The 21,501-nt window shown below is 51.1% G+C and overlaps 1 protein-coding gene and 1 long non-coding RNA gene across 2 annotated transcripts in view; one reads left to right on the forward strand and one right to left on the reverse strand.

Moving 5' to 3' along the window:
• Positions 1–21,501, reverse strand: part of Ptprn2 (protein tyrosine phosphatase receptor type N2) — a 653,364-nt gene that overhangs the window by 473,479 nt on the left and 158,384 nt on the right. Inside the window, 1 exon segment of the mRNA XM_040742316.1 lies at positions 1,802–1,915. Coding sequence (XP_040598250.1) covers positions 1,802–1,915 — 114 coding nt within the window.
• LOC121139198 lies at positions 285–3,087 on the forward strand. The gene is made up of 3 exons (XR_005876054.1): positions 285–349; positions 736–918; positions 2,346–3,087. It is a non-coding gene; the product is annotated as an uncharacterized LOC121139198 (long non-coding RNA).

Genomic DNA, 21,501 nt, shown 5'->3' on the forward strand with positions numbered 1-21,501 from the left:
GCTTGGTGGTCCCCCCCCCCCCGCCCTGGCTGTTGGTGTTGTCTGGGGAGGCTACAGAACCTTCAGGAGGCAGAGACCTCCTGAAGAAAGGACACCACTGCGCGGGTGGGTGGAAGTCTTGTAGCCTCACACGCACGCCCCCTCCCCCCCACCCCATTTGTTTACTGTGCGAACAAGAAAGCATGACCAGTCCAATTTCCGGCGTCCTGGATGTTGCTATGCTCGCCCCACCCCGCCCCCATGGTGAAAGACTGTGCTTTTCCAGGACCACGAGGCAAAATAAACCCTCTCTCGTGCTCACTCTCCTGGAAGCTGACCGGTGCGAGGGTTTTCTCGACCGCAAGTGCTGGTAGGAGCCACTGGAACCACCTCTTCCTAAAATAACCACAGGCAAAACCACCTTTCCCCGGGGGACACAGCCATGACCGCTATCAAAGGGAGGTGGCTCCCCATCACACCCCTGTGCGGAACACGGGTGGATGTTGGGGTGTGGGAAACTCAGTTAGACGGTGAAGTGGTACAGCTGCCAGTGGGTATAGATTCCCAGCATTCCCCTGTCATCCGCTGCGTTAGTTGACTTGCTGTTCCTCTGGAGACGATCAAAGGGACCTGACCGCTTCTCTACAACACGGGCATCAGCACAGCTTCATGGGCCTGCGTCAGAGCCGTCTGGCTGCGGAGCACCCTCATTCTCTGATCTCACCGCCCCTAACCATTTTCCTTTCCCTTTATTAGGATATCGTTTCGGGACACTGACCAGGAAGTGGCAGCTTCTGCATAAGCAGTGACAACCAGCTTGGGTGATACAGGGAGGGTCAGTAGAGATGGATGTTGTCCAGCACAGGGAACCATGGCAACGGGTCCCCACTGAAGATTAAGAGAGTGCGTGACGGGCGGCGCAGAAAGGAACACAGACGGGTGAGCCCATGTGGAGGAAGGAAGGGCTTTACTTCATTTCAACTGGTCTAAAGACCTGTCCATGAGTTAACCTAGACTAGTCCACGGAACGCTTCAGGACCTCTGATGAGCAAGAACACCTGTCGGTTTCTGAAAGGGGAGTGTACCTCCAAGTCTTCCCGGGGAACAAGTGTGATCCTTAGAAAAATACTTTGGCTCCCCCCAGGGGAGAAATGTGACTCGCAGGAAGCACTGAGGTCCCAAAGAGAGCTCTGTGATCACAATGAGAGCACTGTAGTCTCCAGGGGGAGTGTGTGCGGCCTTGAGGAGAACACGCCTTTGTCCCAGCATCCAGGGTCACTGAGTCTCTCGTGTACTGCCCCCTGGCGTGATGGGTAACTCTTGTTCTTAGGACACGGCCCCTCTCATCCAGGGCTAGATGAAATATGAATTTATCTAAGTAGCAGGTTGTAAAAACACTGGCGTTTGTGGTATGGCTCCCCTCGGTTTAAAAACTATACACAGATACAATAAAATCACACTTGAGATGTGTGTGTTGCAGCTATTAAAATGTTATTTTAAATTTAAACCTTGCCTTCTTAGGAGCCTAGAAACTAGTACAATGACAGGACTCACTTGAAACAGCACAGTAGATGCAATGGGACTATGTCCAACTCTCGGGCTGACATGAAGGACTGACCCGACCACTGTGACAGGCCAGTCTCGGCCAAAAGCAGCCTCGACGTACCTCAGTATGAGTCACAGGGACCTCTGTAATTCCTGCACACACGAAGATCAGAACTCTTCACCGGAGGCCACACACCCATGCAAAAGCCTTGCCTGGTGCGGGCTCCCAAAATTACCCAGGCCTTGATCAAGGCAGGGGTGGCCTCTCCCCGCCTACCTGTACGGGACAGCTTCTGTAAGGTGGCCCTCAGGTGCAGCAAGGCTCCCGGCGACACCTCGTATCGGTATGTGTCCATCGCTGGGACCTTCTGGCATCTTCCAAACACTCCATCTATGGGGACAGGAAGGCAAAAGGAGAGCTTGACATTCCACCTGCTGAGGTCAGGAAGGCGCACCCCACCCTCACCCTCGTGCTTGCAAGGTTCAGTTGGCTGATGGGGTGACAGAGAGCACAGCTCAGAGGACACAGCGCAGGAACTCAGAAGTGCAGGGAAGGGGGCGCCACTGCAGAAAATGCAAGAGGCAAGCGTGGGGACTGAGGGACTGGCGCAGTGAGTTAGGCAACTGTGCTTTTCCTGCTTTCAAGCAGGCCATCTCTTTGTAATCCACACGCCACTCCAGGCCCGGGGATGGAACCTAGGGCCTCCTCGTGCGTGCTAGGCAAACATTCTACCCATGAACTCCATTCTCTGCCTTTGCAATTCACTTTTCTTTTCTTTTCTTTTATGTGAAACCCGCTTCTCGGACAACTGACTGCAAAGTGGCGACCACATTTGGGATTGACCGAGTGAAGTGCCGTGCACCCTGGGAGTATGATCGTTAAATCACTGAGGCCATGAGGATTGATTGGAAGGTGCTCCTTGCACAAGTGATGGCTGTGCTCCCCAATGATGCCTTAAGGGACAGGAAGAGATTCCTGTGAGATGAGGGCCTCACCGACAAGTGCTGTGTTTGTCTGTCGTGACAGGCTGCTGTCACATCTTCAAGCCACACCTTCTAATTAATTTGGACCTCAAATTACTCTCTCTCTCTTTTTTAAAGCAAATAGTCCAGTTTGAGATGAACTTTCCAGGGTGGGGTTGTCACACATTGCAATTACCTTCTTCGGCTCACATAAAGGAATCATTCAGGGGCTAGCGCTTTCCACACAAGGTGGCCACCTGCAGACCCCGGGGGTCATGGGAGGGAAAGGTTACTCTTTTGTTCACAAAAGTCTCTTCCTCGAGTGTAGCTGAAGAAAGCCTTTCAGCTGCAACAAGTTTAATTAAAAGAAACACATTTGCCCACCACCGTCCTGATGCAAGACGTATCTGCTGGCCTCAGAGCCCTGTGACTGGCAGAGCTGTTCTGAAATTACACATCTGCTTCCTGTGGACACAGCGCTGTGACTGACAGAAAGGAAGCTGAAGGATAGCAAGCATCTGGAGATGTTGAAGCCTCTTTGTCAACCTAAAGATCCAGAGGACACGCCCGGCGTTGGTGGCATGCACGCCTTGTATCCCAGCAGATCTCTGTGAGTTCGAGACCAGTCTGGTCTACAGAGCGAGTTCCAGGACAGGCTCCAAAGCAATACAGAGAAACCCTGTCTCGGAAAAAAAAAAGATGCAGAGGACAATGTGTCCTGCTCGCTGTACAGAGAAGGCCACAGGCCTGGAATTAGAGCAAAATCTGCATCCCTTCCCTCCACACTGGCTCTGCCACACCGCCTGCTGCACTGCTGGGACGCTGTCATTGCCACACTGACCCTCTATCATTGATCCTCCATGATGCCCCTCCGCAGCTCCCTGCCGCAGCGCCCACATAGTCCCAGGGGAGTTGACCCAGCCTCTGTGGACGGTGGGAAAATAATAATCACTGGCCCCGCCGTTGGGGTGATGCTCTGGAATTCAGCTTAGGGTGGCCCCGGTTTTCTGTCCCACCACGAGGGACAGAAAACAGACTCCCGCTGTCCGCAAGTCGAGTGGACCGTGCTGGAACATGGAGGAGAGAGAGGGGAGGGGGCTGCCACCAGCCCACTGACATCGGGGCAGCTGGAAGTGACAAGTTTGCTTAGAGACACCTTTGCCAATAGGAGTCTAGAGGTGAAAGGTCAGTTTCTCCCACTCAGAAGGAAGAAATACATACTTTCCCTGGCATTTCAATAGGATGGTGTAAAGAGATTTATTTTGCACATTTGCTTGTTGTAACAAGGCCCCCGTAGAGTACAACCCCTAAAGGCAAAAGTCACGTTTACTCCTAACATCACGGTCCCCTAAATGCCCACACAGACTTGGGCAGGGCCCTGAGGGTCAGTCCAACTTCTGAGCCAACTTCTCATTCCGCCATTCTCTTCTCAACTGTGGCATTGTATGTGGCCTCTGTCTCCACAATGCACTCATGCACACAAACATGCATGCACCACACAGGCATGCAGCTTCACACGTTTCTGTATGCAGCATTCACACACACACAGCTCAGACTCAATTCATACACACTCATATACAAGCATTCACACATACGTGTGTGCATGCACACACACAAACACACAAAGCTCAGACTCAATTCATACACACTCAAATACAAGCATTCACACATGCATGTGTGCATACACACACACATACACACACACACACACACTCCCTATGCCTGAACCCCATTTTCCAACTCTGCTTAAGCTCGGAGAACTGGTTTGCTTCCCCGACCACACCCATTCCCAGCTTCTTTCACAAAGAAGGCGCACACATGGTGGATGCCAAGGGTTTACACAGATGCCAGTCTTTCCGCTCCCAGTGGCTGCATGCTCTCTCGGAGAACAGCTCGGAAACATACAAGGCAAACTCCCAAGAAGTAAGCAAACAAGCTGGCCTGGGTTCCAGCATCTCTACACAGACAGCCTCAGACCTGAGTGGAGAGGACCTCCTAAGGGAGAGACACGCAGGCCTCACTGTGCATCTGATGAGAATATGGTCCCACATGATCTAATATGGAGACCCCTGGAGCAGTCCTCAGGATTGGGGCATCTTCCTGCCTCTGTGTGAATGATGGGTCAGCCCCCGTCCCCGGGCTGAAGGAGGCTCACGGTAGGAGGTGGGCCTATCTTCATCGCGTGCATCGTGATGGCCAGCAGTTCCCAGAGCTAAATGTGTTCCTTACTTCTACAGTGCTTTCATCTCCTTTTCTCCTCTTTCCAATACCTCTGCCTGTTTTATCTCTCACATGACTTGTCACCCTCCTTGGCTTAGCTCTTCAGGAAGATCTTGGGGATTAATACCACATCTTCTTCTGGTGTTTCTGGATTTCAAAGCAGGGGAAACAATGTGGCCGAATCCTCGCGGCAAGGGTGTGAGCCTGTCCAGTTTTCTGTAAGGTAAGTGGAATATACAAAGAATCGTTTGACCTCAGAGCTGCATCCTTGATTCTTAAGGGAGAGGAGGCAGGAAAAGAGTCAAATTGCAGTCTTTGCAAAGGTGTCGATGGAGGTTGTGTTGATATCGTTATGTAAAGGTCAAGAACCCTGCAAAAGCATAAGCAGAATTGTGGCCACGCACAAGCGGCTTCCACCGGGCTTGGGAAAGGGACCCTACCTGTTTCTTCCCATGGTCCAAAGCAATGGCCTACGGTGTGCATTCAGGCTGGAGAAATGCTGTGCCCAGTAAAAGATGATGTGTCCTTGCTCAGGAGGAGACAGCGGCCATCTCTGAACATTCCCCCGGGAGTGTGGTGGGAAATCCACGATGCCCAGCTCTACGGAGAGCTAACCCGGCACCAAGACACTGCTGCAGAACACTCTACTGGGAAACTCTGCCCCTAGACTCAGAACCAGGGTCTAACCCAGCCACCGACAGAGTCCAGCAGGTGCCTTTTAAAAACTAGCCCTTCGTTCGCCATCGACCTCCAAAATGTGGCCACCCAAGTGTCAAGTGAGGAAGAAGCGGCAACAGCGACCCCTCGTGGTCACACGCCTCCAGCCAGATTTCTAAACCAGTCAGATATATATCAGAGGTGCTGCAGCTCTGACTGGGGGCTGAAGATGCCCTGGATGGCTGGGATGCACCAAGGACCAGCAAAGAACCCAGGAGGATCCTACCCTCTTGTCAGGAGATGTAGATGATACTCAGAGCAATGGATGATGCAGCATGCGTGTGTTCAGTGTGAACAAACATGCTCTCACACACCATACAATGCATGCATAATCGCCACAGCCGAGCACAGAAACACACGCTTGTATTTTCACACACACACACACACACACACACACACACACACACACACACACAGTCAGTGACCTGGAGGACAGGATCTCATCTATAGGGTCGGTGTGACCAGGACAGGACCCACTTACAGAGTTAGTGCAGGTCAGAGACGCTCACAGGTCAGTGACCAGTCAAGGACCCATCCAGAGGCCAATGGCCCAGAAAAGGACATTTCTGCAGAACCATGACCTGCATAGAGACCCCACCTGCAGGGTAAGCAACGAGTACAGGGACTCATCTTCAAGGCCACTTATCAGGAATGACGCCCATCTTCAGGGCAAGTGACAAGAAGTGACAAGGACAGGAGCTGTTGTGTAAGAGTCCCCTCTGAGATCGAAGAAACATTCCGTTCGGCCCCGGAGCAGCAGGAACTTAAAATAGCTCCAGGAAGGCCCTGAAACAGGAAGTCCTTGAAACTGATCCCATTCGTTCGGCCCCTCTCTGTCAGATTAAACAAAAATAAATTAATTAATTAATAAATAAAAGCTGTCCCTCTGAGAGAAACGGGGCTGGGCTGCAGAGAAGAAAGAGTCTCAGAAGAGCCAGGCTGCAAAGTAGACTCTGATCCGTGTGTGGGCTAGCCGGGGGAAGCAGGGCCAGAGCCACAGTGCTGGGGAAAGCAGGGCCAGAGCCACAGCGCCGGGGAAAGCAGGGCGAGAGCCACAGCGCCGGGGAAAGCAGGACACCCAGCCACAGCGCGGGGAAAGCAGGACCAGAGCCACAGCGCGGGGAAAGCAGGACACCCAGCCACAGCGCGGGGAAAGCAGGACCAGAGCCACAGCGCCGGGGGAAGCAGGGCCAGAGCCACAGCGCGGGGAAAGCAGGGCGAGAGCCACCAGCCACAGCGCGGGGAAAGCAGGGCAAGAGCCACTAGCTACAGCACCTGTCGACTCACTGGTGTGACCAGTTCTGACAGTGCTGCCCAGGACACAGCTGTGCCACAGCAGGATGTGGCGAGGACACAGGGAGTGCTGTGCAATGGTGTGGTTCCTCGCTGACCCTTTCTGTGAGTAGTGGAGTGCCTGTTTCCCCATCACCCAGGGTCACAATGGGTCTAACACAGCAAACCCAGCAATGTACAGGTGGCAGCCTGCAGAGTGGACCAGGAATGGCAGCGGTTAGCACGTATGAGCAGTTCCTTTCTGGAGGTGAGGACGTGTGCTGTATTAAGAATGGTGAAGATGGCGAGGGGGGCGGAGCTTAAGGACCTCCATCCCAGCCACCTGCTGCCTCTTTCGCTTGTAGTCCCCGTGCATTAGTACGGTTACAACAGGAACCAGTAAGGAAGACAGAGGAGAGGAAGCCGTGGGACAGCCCTGACAACACAGGCAGAGGTCAGTCAGCTCACAGGCAGCCCACAGACCTTCACACACAGCACTCAGAGTGTAACCAAGCTACCACTCACTACTGCGGCTTCGTGATACCATCTGGGATTCTCATGGGCTCCAAGATCCAACTCCAAACTCAAGCTTTTTTTTTCATTACTATGAAAAGCCAGTTTCACACACACACACACACACACACACAGATGGAAAAGGGCACCTTTGTATTTTAGGAGATGATAATGCATCCTCACAACTGGGACATAGACACCAAACGTCAAAGCATGTCACTCTGAACAAATGGATTGTGCAAGCTGATCATCACTGTTGATAAAATTTTCTCTGGATGCTGAAGTAACCAAGGAGTTGAGGTATGGCTTAGTTCCAAAGCACTGGCCTCGTGTATGTAAGGATTCAGGCATTACGCTGGCCTGCCCCTGTCACCTGGCAGAATACACTCAGGCAGTACCCTGGTCAGCCCAGGATTCCACGGAGGAGCAAAGGACCTCCGTAAGAGAAAGGCCCCGCCCACTTAATGGTTTTTCTGCTCGCTCATCTCTTTCTGCTCTTTCATTCCTGCTCTCCTCTCTTTCCTGCTGTCCCCCTAGGACAGACAGAACTTTTCCTGTCTCCCTCTTCTCTCCTTTCCTCTCTCTCTCTCTCTCTCTCTCTGTCTATTTACCTCTTTTCTCTTCCCTTCCCCCTTCCATCTCTGTTCCTGGTTTGGCCAACACCTACCCCTCCCTGCACGCTCCCTTTCCCAATAAACTCCATGTGGGTCTGTTGAGTTTTGTGGTTCGCCTTTCATCACCCGCCACCACTACAGCTGCAGCAAAACAAGCCCCACATTCCATCCATCGCCAACACTGCAGAAAAAAGGGAAATAATAATAACGATTGAAGTACAGTGATGGGCGTATCTCAGATGGGACACCTCTCTGAACAGAGGGCAGCCGCCAGCCCCACTCTCCACACACACACACACACACACACACACACCCCTGCCAGGGATGGCATTGAGAGTCTGTGTAGCAACGTTAGCAAAGGCAAACTGGACACGCCTTCATCTATAAGGAGCTCAGGTCTCATTGGAGGGGCCAGATACCCGAGCACGCCTACCTCGCTGCAAGATACAGCAAAGCGTTAAAAAGGAACTGAAGAGAACAGGGGGGCAGTTTCTAACAAACGCAGTTTCTAACAAACACATTTTTTCTTCTTGGAGTTTCCTGTAGGGAAATTAAGGAAAACCTTGAGTCAGCAGAGAAACACTGCTGTGAGTCGGCCCAACCACATCATGGTCACCATGGAAACCATGGTCCAACCCAGCCTCATTGGGGTCACCATGGAAACTGTGGGCCAACCCAAGCTCGCCTTCACAACTGTGAATCAACTTAATCTTGCCACGGTTACCAAGGAAACCGTAAACCAACATGACTTCATGGTGATCACCTTAAGAACCAAGATGAACCCCCAGCCTCACTGTGGTCATTATCAGAACTGTGGATAAACCCTATTGCATCATGGTCACCATGGAAACAGGGTGAGCCCAGCCTCACCATGGTCACCATTAGAACTTGCTGGGAAGCTTCAAGGAGTACCAGCCCAGAGATAACTGCTTAGCTCTCTGGATTCCAAGTTCTGAGAGCAAGAGCAGCAGAAAGGGGGCTGGGGGACGGTGGTCCCACATCTGTCAGCAGCTCCCAGATCCAAGCCGAGGAGAGATTGTCCTCCTGGGATGACCCACATACGGAAAGGAGAAAGAGCTGGTGTGGTAATCCCGGCATTGGGGAGGGGTTGGGGCAGAAGGATCATGAGCTTGAGCCCAACCTGAACTTCAAAGAGGGAAACAGGGATGGGGGGACCTGGGGAAAAAGACAGAGCAGGCAAGAATGAATCTAAACTTAGGGAATGAAGGAAGCCCCGCAGTACATTCTCAGCCAGCATGATTTGATGACCAGAAGGCGCCACCCGAGAGGCAAGGGCTGAGGTGGCTCCTTTGACCCTCGAGTCAGTCAGTGAAGCTTTTCTGCTCTTCATGGAGGTAAAGGCTCTGCCATCAGCACAGCTTAGTTATTAGGCATAGCTCCTTTATGGTTGCCAGCGCGAGTTGCAACTGCCTGGCCCGGACGTCCTGCGCGTCCACCCAAGGCCGGGGACTCCCTCTCAGCAAGGTGAATGTGCTGTGGAGCTCGGGATCCACCTGAGAGAGCCCCACATTTGGAGCCTTCGGTATGGAGCTGGAGGCGTGAAGATAAGCAGGGGAGAGGAGCTTATCTGCGCGGGCGCGGTGTGGCCAATCTCCCATCGGCAGCCCTGCAGCAGCCGCGTTGCCAAGTAACCAGCTGCTGCTCTTATCAGCTTGGAGTGTTCTATCTGCGATTCAGGTGAGAATAGAAAGGCATGACAGGAGGGCTAGGAACAGCACGAAATGAAAACAGTACGTTGTGTGGACAAACGGCAGAGTCTCTTGGTCCCTGCCTTACCTGGAAAGCAGCCGTTGCCACAGAACAGCTGTCCACGGCACCTGCCTGCTCCTGGATCCTCGTGTGCCGCCAACTAAAGGGCTCCCGGACGCCTTCCAGAGGGACAGAGGGGCAGGGGTGGCTTCTAAACAGCTTTATGGCTGAGCCCTTCCTTCCTTCCTCCCTTCCAGCTTATGCACTCTTGCCCACAACCCCGCAACTCATATACATCCTCGCTGTCTGAGCTACCACAGAGAACCAGGACGGTAGAGTTGCTTATTGCCTCTGCGCCCATAAGGGGGTCAACCTGATCCCAGCATAAGACTCGGGATGCTTCAGCCCACCCTGAAAATAGAAGAGATCCCCCTCGCACCCCATCTTTGCCTCCAGTTCTCCTGTTAAACTGAAGGAAGCCGGGTGTGAAAGACCCATCACGCTCTGGGCTTTGACCAGAGCTTTGGTGGAGCTCTGACGCTGATCTCGGGAAGGGCGGGTTGATGGCTCTTCCCCCTCACCCTACATGCTCACTATAGTCACCCTTGTGAGACCCAACTGGAATCAGCCCCCAAACTGGAGCCTCTCCCCCCCCCGGGCTGTGACCGTGCGCAACCGTGAACCTGATGAGCATCTCTCTTCAAACTTACACAGCAGGCTGGATAGGCTCACTGGTGCTGTCCATCCCAGTGACACCCAGGAAACGTCATCTGAGTCTCCTCAGAGGAAGCTGTGCTTCTCCATCTACCCAGTGACCAAGAGACTTCCCGGGACACACAGCAGGCCCTAGAGAGACAGGCTCTCTGCTTTCCCCCGCTCTACCCTGTGCAAACCACGATCCTGTGAGAGTTGCCTGCACCCACATCATTCCGCTCCCAAGGCTAGCAGAGGGAGGAGACAGGTCGCCTAGCAAACTGCTCCCTGTAAAGGCATGAGGATGGCCTGACCGTGCACCCAGGTGAAAAGCCAAGTGTCACAGCACACACCTGTAGTCCGGGAAAATAGACACAGAGGGAGCCTAGGGCTCACTGATCAGCCAGTCTATCACCAGAATTTGGTGAGCTCCAAGGAGAGAAACCATGTTTTAAATAAAGCGTCTGAAGGAGACATCTAGTGTCAGCCCCTGGAAAACACACACACACACACACACACACACACACACACACAGATACACAACACCTCCCGCACGTGAACAAGCACGGGCATGTGCAAACATATGCAAAGATTCAGCTGTGTGGCCTCAGCCCAAGCCCATAGTCCTGCAGGCCCATAGGGCAACACTCTGCCCACCTCCACCCACTGCTCTATCTCAGAGTAAAGACGGTGGAGCTGGTTCGTCTTTATACTCCAGTCACCACCATGCTGGACCCTCACTTTACCGAAAATTTACCAAGCCCAAAGAGATCCACGTGCGTCCACGGTCAGTAGGGACCAAGGGTGGAAGGATAAAGGGTCCGTCATCAGATGGGTGGACAGGCGGAATGAGGTCCATCCAGACAGATTAACCACTCTAGGTCTTAAAGAGGGAGGAAATCACCGTGCCTGCCACAGCATGGGTGACTCTCAAGCACGTTATGCCAAGTAACAGAAGCCATTCTCGAAGGCGGTCAGGTCTGGAAGGGGGATGCGGAGCTCCAGGGGTGGAGGGGTGGAGAGAAGGGTAGAAGCCATTGTTTTGGTGGGTGGGCAGAGCTTTGGTTTGGGAAGATGAAGATGTTCTAGAAACGGATAGTTAGTGTGCTGGTGGCTCAACCATGAGGGCACCTTTAATGTCACTGAGAACTGCACCTAAAAAATGACCAAGGAGACCAGGAGCATCACTCAGAGGTAAAGCGCCTGTTTAGTGTGTGTGAATTCATGGGTTAGTGGCCCGGTACCATACACCACACACACACACACACACACACAGAGAGAGAGGGGAGGGGGAGAGGGGGAGAGAGAGACAGAGAGACAGAGAGGGAGAGAGATAGAGACAGAGAGAGGGGAGAGAGATACAGAGGCAGAGAGAGACAGAGACAGAGAGACAGAGAGAGGGAGGGAGGGAGACAGGCAGAGAGGGAAAGGGAGAGAGAGAGACAGAGAGGGAGAGACAGAGAGGGAGAGAGAGATACAAAGGCAGAGAGAGAGAGGGAGGGAGGGAGAGAGAGGCAGAGAGGGAAAGGGAGAGAGACAGAGAGAGGAAGAGAGAGATACAGAGGCAGAGAGAGGGAGAGACAGAGAGAGGGAGAGAGGAAGAGATAGACACACACAGATTAAAACAGTACATTTTCAGATGCACACAGAACGAAGGCTGTCCCCAGAAGAGCAGCTGGAAGCCCCCTCACCAGGCTCCATGCATGTCCTACACCAGACTGCCGGCCACACTGAGTGTGCAAGCAGAAGCCACCAGCCTGACTCAGCCTCACTGGAGAAGAATTGCCAAAGCATGAGAGCACCGTGGCTCCCAATCACAACAGAAAGCTGTTTAAGAGGGAATGATTTACCAAACAGTACATTTTAAGAAAACGTACTTGGGGATGTCACTGGGAAAGAGATCTCTTGATGAATCTGACCAGTAGGAACCCTTGCTGGGGGACCCACCTGAAGCCATGATGCAGGCCTTTCCAGGTCAGAACAAAGGGCCACTCTAAGGACTTACGGTTTCAAGCACTTCCATCCAAAGGACCAAGATCACCAAGTTGCTTTTCAGATGAAGAGCTAAGAATAACTTCTACAGAACCAATATGTTTCATCAGTGATCACCACATTGCAGCCAGGGCTTTATAAATGCCACATATTAAAAAAAAGTGACAAGCCAGCCATGCTGGCCAGGGATGTAGGTATGGCAATCTTCAGACTTTTGCTCTCCTCCAAATTCAATCCCCCAGGCTCATCCCCACCTCTGCAGCTGACCTCCTGCTTCAGCCTCCTCTTCCTCTCTGCCCCTACCTCCAGCGGATCATGCAGATCTTCTCCTACAGCCTTCCTCACCAATCCATCCCAGGTGCAAACTCTTGCAGGCATTCCCTGGGAACTCACCAGCCATGCTGGCCGGGGAAGCAGGTAGGCAATCTTCAGGTAGTTGTGGACGAGTGGATCAAAACTCACTGGACTAGGCTCAATATAGGTTAATAATTTTATTTCAGGGAGAAAGCACTTACACAAGAAACAGATGACCACGGCAAGTTCCTGCTCCAGGGATCCACCCAGGCTGCTCCCTGGAACCCGACAGGAACAGGGAGAGAGAGAGAGAGAGAGAGAGAGAGAGAGAGAGAGAGAGAGAGAGAGAGAGAGAGAGAGAGAGAGAGAGAGAGCGAGGTTGGACCCCAGACCTAATTCCACTATCCCTCATATCTGTATCTGTGACCACACCCTTTTGGGTGTGGTCAGCTCTACAGGTGCAGGGGTGGGGAGGGTGAATATCTCACCTCAGGTAGTCATTCTCCTTCTTCTCTTCTAAATCCAATCTTCCAGTCTGTCTCGTCTCCTGTTCTGAAACAGACCACCTTCTACGGCCTTTCTCCCTCTCTGCCCCCATTCCCAGGGGACTGAACAGATCCTGGTGGCACGCACCACTTTTCCTCCCTCCTGGGGATACCCTCATCTCTAGCCCATCTTCATCCCTAAGTGTCAGCTCCAAATACCAAGAAATATTTTACCTGGAACCCCAGTGGCCACATCTATCAGGATCCCAGAAGAATTTCCCATCGGGCAACACAGCCACACCTACTCCCAGAACCAGAGACAGAAATCAAGGAGCAAAACATCCACCCAACAAGGACAAGAACAGGTATCGGCACCCAAAATTACAATCTTCTCAATCCCAGATGCCTAGACACCAGCATAAAGACGCAATCATAAACAATAACAGCAAGAACTAGAGCCCAGCAACCTTATGCACAGTAGGCCCTGAGTATTCCAACATAGCTGAGACACACACAAAAAAAAGAACTTAGGACAGCCTTTATGAATATGGTCCTTAAAGAGGAAATTAATAAATCCCTAGGGGAAATCTATGAAATCACAAACAAACACTGGACGGAAAGTTCAAATAATCAACAATCGATCATCAGACCAAGGAGCGCTCACACCAAGACTACAGGGAAGAATAAAAGACCATTTACAGTTCATGGCATCTCTCCTCACAGAACAGTTCATGGGCTGAGTCCTTAACAGACCATCTTTCTGGTGAATACCTGAACACATGTCCATCCATTTCCATGATGACCTCATGGATGTGTGTCTACATACTCCCAGAATGATCGCACGGGTGCCAGAATGAACATATAGGTACTTCATCTACCTCTTACCAAAGCAACAGCCTGGATGACAGACTTTCCACATCTGGGATGACTGTGTGGCCCCTGCCTGTCCACTTCAGGATGAGCACATACACACATAACCCTCTATATTCTGCCCCTACCAGATGCCTAGAAAGGAATCCGTGAGAAAAATCTCTTTCTTGCAGCTCAGAACATCTCTGCCTCTGGCAGGAATCCTAGTCAATGGTTTCTCATGAGCTCTGAGCTTTGAGAACTAGACACTCAGACCCATCCATTTGACCATGTGGATAAAAGACTTTGAAGTCTGAAGCCAGCCCTCTCTGCAGACCATGTTCTCAGAGGGTGCCAAGCTGGACTCTCAGCAGGTGCTCACTTGGCGATCCTTCACGGAAGCTCCTGGACAGGAATGGCTTGAGAGAAGGGTGTGGGATCACCAAAGACAATCTAAAAGAGTTGGGCCCTCCATACCTTTTTCCTGTCGCTACCCACTACACCCACGTGTAAGCCTAGCTCACGATCTCATTACTAGCCTCTTCCACTTGACCCTGGATTGTACCTCATCTCCTCTGTTCTGCTTAAAACAGAGGCTTGGGACTCTCCATCCTTAGTGCATCTTCCTCCATCTCTGTGTATTGACTCTCTGTGTTTATGCTGCCACTGACCTCCGTACTGGTTGTTTTCCATAGATGTAACAAAGTATCTAACATTCAGCGTCACCTTGACTAGATTTAGAATCACATGTAGATACACCTCTGGGGTGTAACTGATAAGGAACTCCTGTTCTCGTGGACTATATCCTCTTAAGCCGTGAGCCAGAATAAACTATATATCCCTTACATTACTTTTGCCAAGCATTTTGTCAACAAAAATTAGTATCAAGAATTAGTGGTGGGGCAAGCCTTTAATCCCAGCACTCTGCAGGCAGGCAGGTCTCTGTGATTCTGAGGCCAGCCTGGTCTACAGAGGGAGTTCCAGGATAGCCTCCAAACCTACAGAGAAACCCTGTCTCAAAACAACAACAAAGAATCTAAGGGGCCGCTGTGAAATACCTGACCCAGTGGTTCAAAGGCCTTTGGAACTGGTCTGTGGAAACAATGGGGAAGGGTTTGACGTCACAGGCTAGGAAATCCCTGGACAGCTATACCCAGAGTCTAGTGGGATGCTTGGGTAGGCATTTGGAAGCCCACCATGCCGTGAGAATTGTGGACAGGGGAGGCGAGTCATGAGGATTCAGGAGGAGACACCAAGTTTTAGCGGGGAACAAGAGCTCTATTGAGAAGCGGGCTGTGGCCATTCATTCTACAGTCTAGCAAAGGCTCTGGCTACAATTCTGCTCCTGTCCTGGAAGCTTGAGTGGGGCTAAATTCAAAAGTAATCAATTGAACTGTCTGTCAGAGACCACAGACCCAGGCTGTGGCATGGTCGCTGCTCTCAATCAAAAATTCCATAGTAAGAGGAAGCAGAAAAGTATGAAAATTTTTCAGTCTGTTCTGAAAACAGTGTGTGTGACCATGTTTAAAGATGCAAATAGGGTAATGCAGATGGGGCAGCTGTAATTGTTCAATATTTCAGTGTCGTTAAACAGAAAGCCTTGCATCCTGCATTTGGGTGATAGCGGAGACAACCCAGAGAGCATCTATCAAGTGCTCCAATTTGTGAAAACACCATTCATTTGAGAAAGCCAACTGAGACTCTTGCTGATGGAATTCTGTGCTCAGAAGCAATTACTGAAGTACTTCCTGGGTTCAGCCGCCAAGGAACACAGAGGTCACTACAATTACCAGGGGGGGACCAGATAATGTCTAAAGCTGGCAAGGATTTGGGAGTGTTATCTGCATGCTGCTGTGCAGAATGCAAGAATTATAGGACCACAGAGGCTTGCACCAGTGCTCAAGAGGCCCCTAGAAGTCGTAGTGTGAAACTGTGAAGGTGAAGCCTACATTGTAAGGAAGATCCCCAGGATGCTGGAGATGTGAGGACCGTGGACATCCAGTGAGTAAATCTGCAAACACTAACTCCAACCAGCCTGAGAGAGAGATGTATGTGCTACAGGCAGCAGGGCTTGAAAGGTAGGGCCACCCAAGGATGTCGGAGCCCAGATGATGTCACCCAGAGCTTCCTATGTCAGACATGGAGTTGTGGTTTGGTGTTTTCTCTGCTGAATCTCAATCTTGCTTTGGTCTAATCTTTTCTTACTATTTTCCCATTCTTCCCTTTTGGAATAGAATATTTACTCTATGTCACTATACATTGGAAACATACAACTTATTTTTTTATTTTATAGGGCCTCAAAGATATGTTTTTAATCTCAGAAAAAGACTTTGTGCTTTAATCTTTAGAACCATGTTAGAACTGTTTAGGTTGGGGGCGGGGGGACTCAGAAGTGAGCTCACTTCATTTTGAGTTATGAGATACCCACGATCATTTAATAACCAGGGGTGGAGCCTTATAATTTAAATATTACAATCTTGGGTAGTGAATTGAGGAGTAGACTTACGACAGTTAGTTTTCCCTGTCAATTTGACTGAATTCAGAGTCACCAAGGAGACACGCCTTTGACTGTGTCTACGAGGTCGTTTCCAGAGAGCTTTGCCTGGAGAAGAAAGACTCACCTTGACTGTAGGTGACTGGATTGAAAGGAAAGAAAGGAGATGTGAGCTCTAAGCCCCGGCGTTGTTTACTCTCTGTTTCCAGACTACAGACACAAAGGGGCCAGGGGCCTCGTGTTCCTGCTGCCATGCATTCCCCGCTGTAACAGAATGAGCCCTCAAACCGTGAGCCTAAACAGCCCTCCCCTCCTTGAGTGGCTTTTCCTGGCTGCTTTGTTACGTCGTTGTCGGTAAGGAAGGTGACTAACATGGGGAGGAAGGGTTAATTTTGGCTCCCGGTCTAGGATGCTTACTTGGTGTCATCACTGTGGGACTGAACTAAATTCAGAAGGTCATGGTGCCGACTTTGTGGTGGAACAAAGCTGTCTGTCTCATGCCAGCTGTGCAGCGGAGGGTGGTGGGCCAGAACAAGGCAAGCCCTCTTCAAAGGTTACACTCAGCCACCCCTTCCTCCAACGGGGGGGGGGGAGGGCGTATTCAGCAACAGGAAGGTCAGAGCCCTCCTGATCCGGTCACCTCCCAGTGATCTGACGTGCCATCTCGGTACCAAGCCGTCAGCACACCGTCCTTTGGAACCTTCCAATCCAGAGCAGCCTCCTATCCAGCCCAATCTGTCACACGGTGAAGGCCTCGCCCAGCCCAGGAGCAGACGTCACAGGCCTCCTCAACATGCCCGCTGATGGTGCCGTCTAGACCAAGAGCCTGTGCTTTCTTGGGCTGACCATTTGGTATTGGATCAACAGTTGGTGTACTCCTCCCTGAGAAAGATCGCTTCCCATCTCTCAGTGTGCCTTTGGGTCTCTATAATCCTTCATGTAGGACTGAGCACCCTCCCCCCACCCCCGGGGCTTTCCCCGATCCTTGTTAACACGTCTGTTGTGCTTGTTTAGCTCATATTTAAGCATTCCTGTGGGTAAGACTTTATCAGTGTAGCTTCTGACATTCCCAGAAGACACAGTTTCGGGTGAACAACAGCTTTAATCGGGCATACTTGACAAGAGGAAAATCCTGCCTGGTAATGGAAACCTAACCAACTACCCGTGGCTAAGGATGTCACAGACCCTGAAGGAGACCCTACATTGGTCAGGTTACTGGGCCAACATAGTCTCTGACTACAGTCTAAACAGACTCAGAGATCGGTGTAGTCCTCACTTGTCATCAAGGAAACTTCTCTATGTAACAGATGGAGACCCTTACAGAAAACCACAACCAATCAAAATATGGAGTTTGTGGAGCCCCAGTCCCAGTGGATACATCTTGAAAACAATTCCCACACCTAAGATCGGGGATCTTGCAGAAGAAGGAGCGGAAAGGGTTTAAGAGCCATAGGAACAGGGACCTTTCTGTGAATCTATTTTAAATGTCATGCTTCTGAAAGACCTAGGTGTCTTCACTGGGTCAAACATTCTGGTCCTCGGGAGCTGCAAGGAACAGGATCCCAGTGTACCGGTAATACATAAAACCTTTCTGGGTGCAGCATGGAAACGATTGCCAACTGAATCTTGCCTGCCTGCTGAACGGTCCAGTTAGCCTTCAGTCTGACCTGGTCTGACGGATGATCAGAAAAGTGCTCCAGCAGGCTGACCCTGTGAGAAACTTTGACACTGCAACACATGTACCCCAAAGTTCTGTCTGGTGTGATTTCATAGCCAATGAAATCAACCATGAAAGGCAATCACTGGCTCTGACGTCTTCCTGGCCGGGAAACTCACACAGAGACTGGACATTTGTCAGCCCATCCCTGAGTCATCTCCACGGGGAAAGTCTCCATCCACAGAGCCATAATTAATCATGGTCACAATATTGTCTTCCAAGAAAGCATAGCCACACCTGAATGGAGGGTAAGATGAGGGACTCTCAGTCACCAACAGGGATGGACTCATATCAGAAAAAAAAACACAGTGTCATTTTGACTTCTGCAGGTGGCTCCCAGAGGTCAGGGAGCAGAGGTCCCTGCAGAGAGGGGCCACATGGATCTCCTGAGGCAGGCACAACTGTGCTGAGCCAAGAAAAACAACCTGCACTCGTGTACACACATGTACACACAGGCAGACACATGTACTCACGGGTACTTGCCCACACAGGCACAAACAGGCATGGACTTCTCCAGACAAAACTGCCTACTTGTGTTCCTCCCGTCTCTGAGGCACTTTGAAAGCTACAAGATGGCCAGTGTATCTCACAAGGCAAATCAATTAGGACAAACAAAATCCGATTTTTCTAATTGCAACCCAGTCACACATCCACCTGCCAAGCTCAAGGCCTTTTCCTATCTTAATCTGATACTCGGTTAAGTTTAAACAAGAACGCTTGCTTTTCTTTTTGTTTCCCAATGGTAAATCAGTTTCAAGCACCTCCTTGGATCTGAGAGCATAAGAGGCAGAGGCATACATGTCATAGAGATACTCGTATTAAAGCAGAGAGATACTCAGTTAAACAGCACACTGCACACTGGCCACGTGGGTGGTTCCCTCTCGCCGAGGAAAGCGCCAGCCATGCCCCGTGTCCTGTGGGCCTCAGCCTTCACCATCTCTTTACAGAGGGCCGGGTCACTGAAGCCCGGCGATCTGTAAGTACATCCTCTGCTGGGAGGTTCCATCCTGACGAATCACAGACAGCTGCCTACCGGGGAAGCAGGAAGAACTGCGGTGGCCGCCTTCGCACAAGCACGGTGGCGCGCACATGTTGGCACACTAAAGAGTCGCTGGCGCGCACATGTTTGCACACTAAAGAGGGTGCATACTGGTGGTGGTTTTTTTTTTCAAATCACCCCCGATGATATGTCTTTACCCTTCAAACATAATCTATAAAAACTTCAAATTCAAAAACGTGTCTCATGGGCTGACAGTAGGAAATCCTCGGGGTGACAGCGGGTGGGGGCTGTTGCCGTGCACAGCCCTCGAGGTGGCCAAGCTAAGGGCGTAAGCAGCCAGCTCCTCTGGAGGCAGGCTTTGAGGTCTTCGGTCGGCCTGGGTGCTGCTGCGGTGTTTGCCTTCCTTTCCTTCTCTGTCCTCCTTGCCCCTCCCTTCTCAACTCCTTCCTTTCTTCCTGCAGAGGAAGCCCCGTGGCCGCTCTGAGAAATTCGGATTTCTGTTCACTTTGGCCACACAGCTAAGAAACGCCTTCTCTCCTCTGGGAGAGAGCACACCACATGTATGCGTGCATGATGAAAGCACACTGCGAACAGAGTTGTGCGCGCAGTATGAGTGTGCGGGCGCAGGCGCGTGCACACAGGCAGTGCAGCGTGCATGCAGGCACGGCACCCTAACAGAGAATTATCAGCAGAAGGAGCTGCTGCTCGGTCGTGTCAATCCTCTGCACACAAGCCTCTCTGCGGCTTGGAGATAATGAGGGATTACCATGGCAACCCTCGAGCAAGCCTTGAGTCTCTCCTCATTCCCCAGAACACAGCATGGCAGCTGCAGTCCGTCTCCCAGAGCTCACACACTGTTTGAGAGCGCAGGGCCAAAGAGATTGAGGGACTGTTCTCCTGTCACTTGCTGGGACTCATCTCAGGACAGGTTCCTCCTAGAATCAGGATCTTTTACAGCCGTGGTCTCATTCCTGGGTGTTGCTTTGCCTCTGGTCACCAGAAAAATCAAAGCCAATGTCACTCAACAGAGTTCTGTTTCCAGGGTGATTGTGGCTGGAAATAAACTTTAAAAAACAAACAAAAAACAGCCAAATACATAAGGGTGGAGCAGAGGGCTTGCGCTAAGATATTCCTTTCCCTGAAATCTAGATGTGTTTCTATTGCCAGAGCCTAACATTTCTGAGGAATTCTAGCCCCTCACTTTTGGGACGTGACAACCATAGTCTCAGAGTACAGATGAGCAGAGCTGACTCGGTCTGAGGAACTCTGGCCAACAACATATATACCACAGGAGTCTCCAATCTCACCATATGTATTCCGGATTAATGCTGGATCTCTGAATTAGGTGTTCACTTCCATAAGTCTCCAAGAGGGGTCGGAACAGTGGCTTGAGCTTAGGAACGAGCAGCATGTAGAAAACACGAAACTATCATTGGAGAGTGAAGAGAGGTGAGTGGGGCTACAGGGCTAAAAGCCTGGTGGGCAGGGCTACATCATCCAGAGCCTTCCTCCTCTGGGCCTCTTTTGAAGGCATGGGTGTAATGATTTCACTAGGTCCAAGGTAAATAGGTGTTTTACTGGGGAACAATTTGCACGGATAATAATAAAGAACCACTGCAATGTTTCTCTGGGCTTCTGATTGGATCCACGAGACAGAGAGAGAGAGAGAGAGAGAACACACCTCAGGCTTTCTGTGTCCATCTGCACCTGAAGTCACGCCCAAAGGGGTGTGGCCACTGTTACAGGTTCACAGGCAAGATGACATTCTTTGTCATTTGTGGAACAAATCGTTTCCATGTATGTCACTTCATAAGGCCATCTCCATGTGACCATGGCATGCAGGTTGGTGGGTCAAGAGTACACTCCCCATGACACAAACCCATGGGCTGCAACTACTGACTACTCCTAGGGAACCTCACTGATCTCAAACAAGCTCATCTTGAATTTTACTAGATCCCTTTTTCTAGCTCTGGATTTCTTGAGGGTAAAATCCTTTCTCCCATCAGTGTTACCCTTGGGCTAGTAAATGTCATCATTCTTAGCAAGTCCATGTTCTATACAGGTATGTATCAGGCAGCAGACATCACCTATGTGAACGTCTAGGTGGAGCTCACACAAAAAAACGTTAGCTCCTAATTTTCACTACCTAACACATAACTGAAGGATGTGACAAGCCCAGAGCACAGGAAGCCAGCATGCACATGGTACCCAGCAGCTTTCAGGGATCGAGGCAGCAGGAGGCCCTGCCCCAGTCACAGAATCTCAGACCCAAGTGACTGTGACACTCTCATCCTCCTGTGACCTTATGGTGCACAGTTTTAGGGCAAGAACTCTGTGGTACAAGGAGAAGGGTGATGCTTGTGGCATAGGAATACAATGCCTCAACATAGCTCGATGGCCTGGGAAGACAGGATAGCCCTCCAGGGGCTACCAGATGAGCAGCA

Source organism: Mesocricetus auratus, unplaced genomic scaffold (genome assembly GCF_017639785.1).
Source record: "Mesocricetus auratus isolate SY011 unplaced genomic scaffold, BCM_Maur_2.0 Super-Scaffold_15014, whole genome shotgun sequence".
Taxonomy (NCBI): domain Eukaryota; kingdom Metazoa; phylum Chordata; class Mammalia; order Rodentia; family Cricetidae; genus Mesocricetus; species Mesocricetus auratus.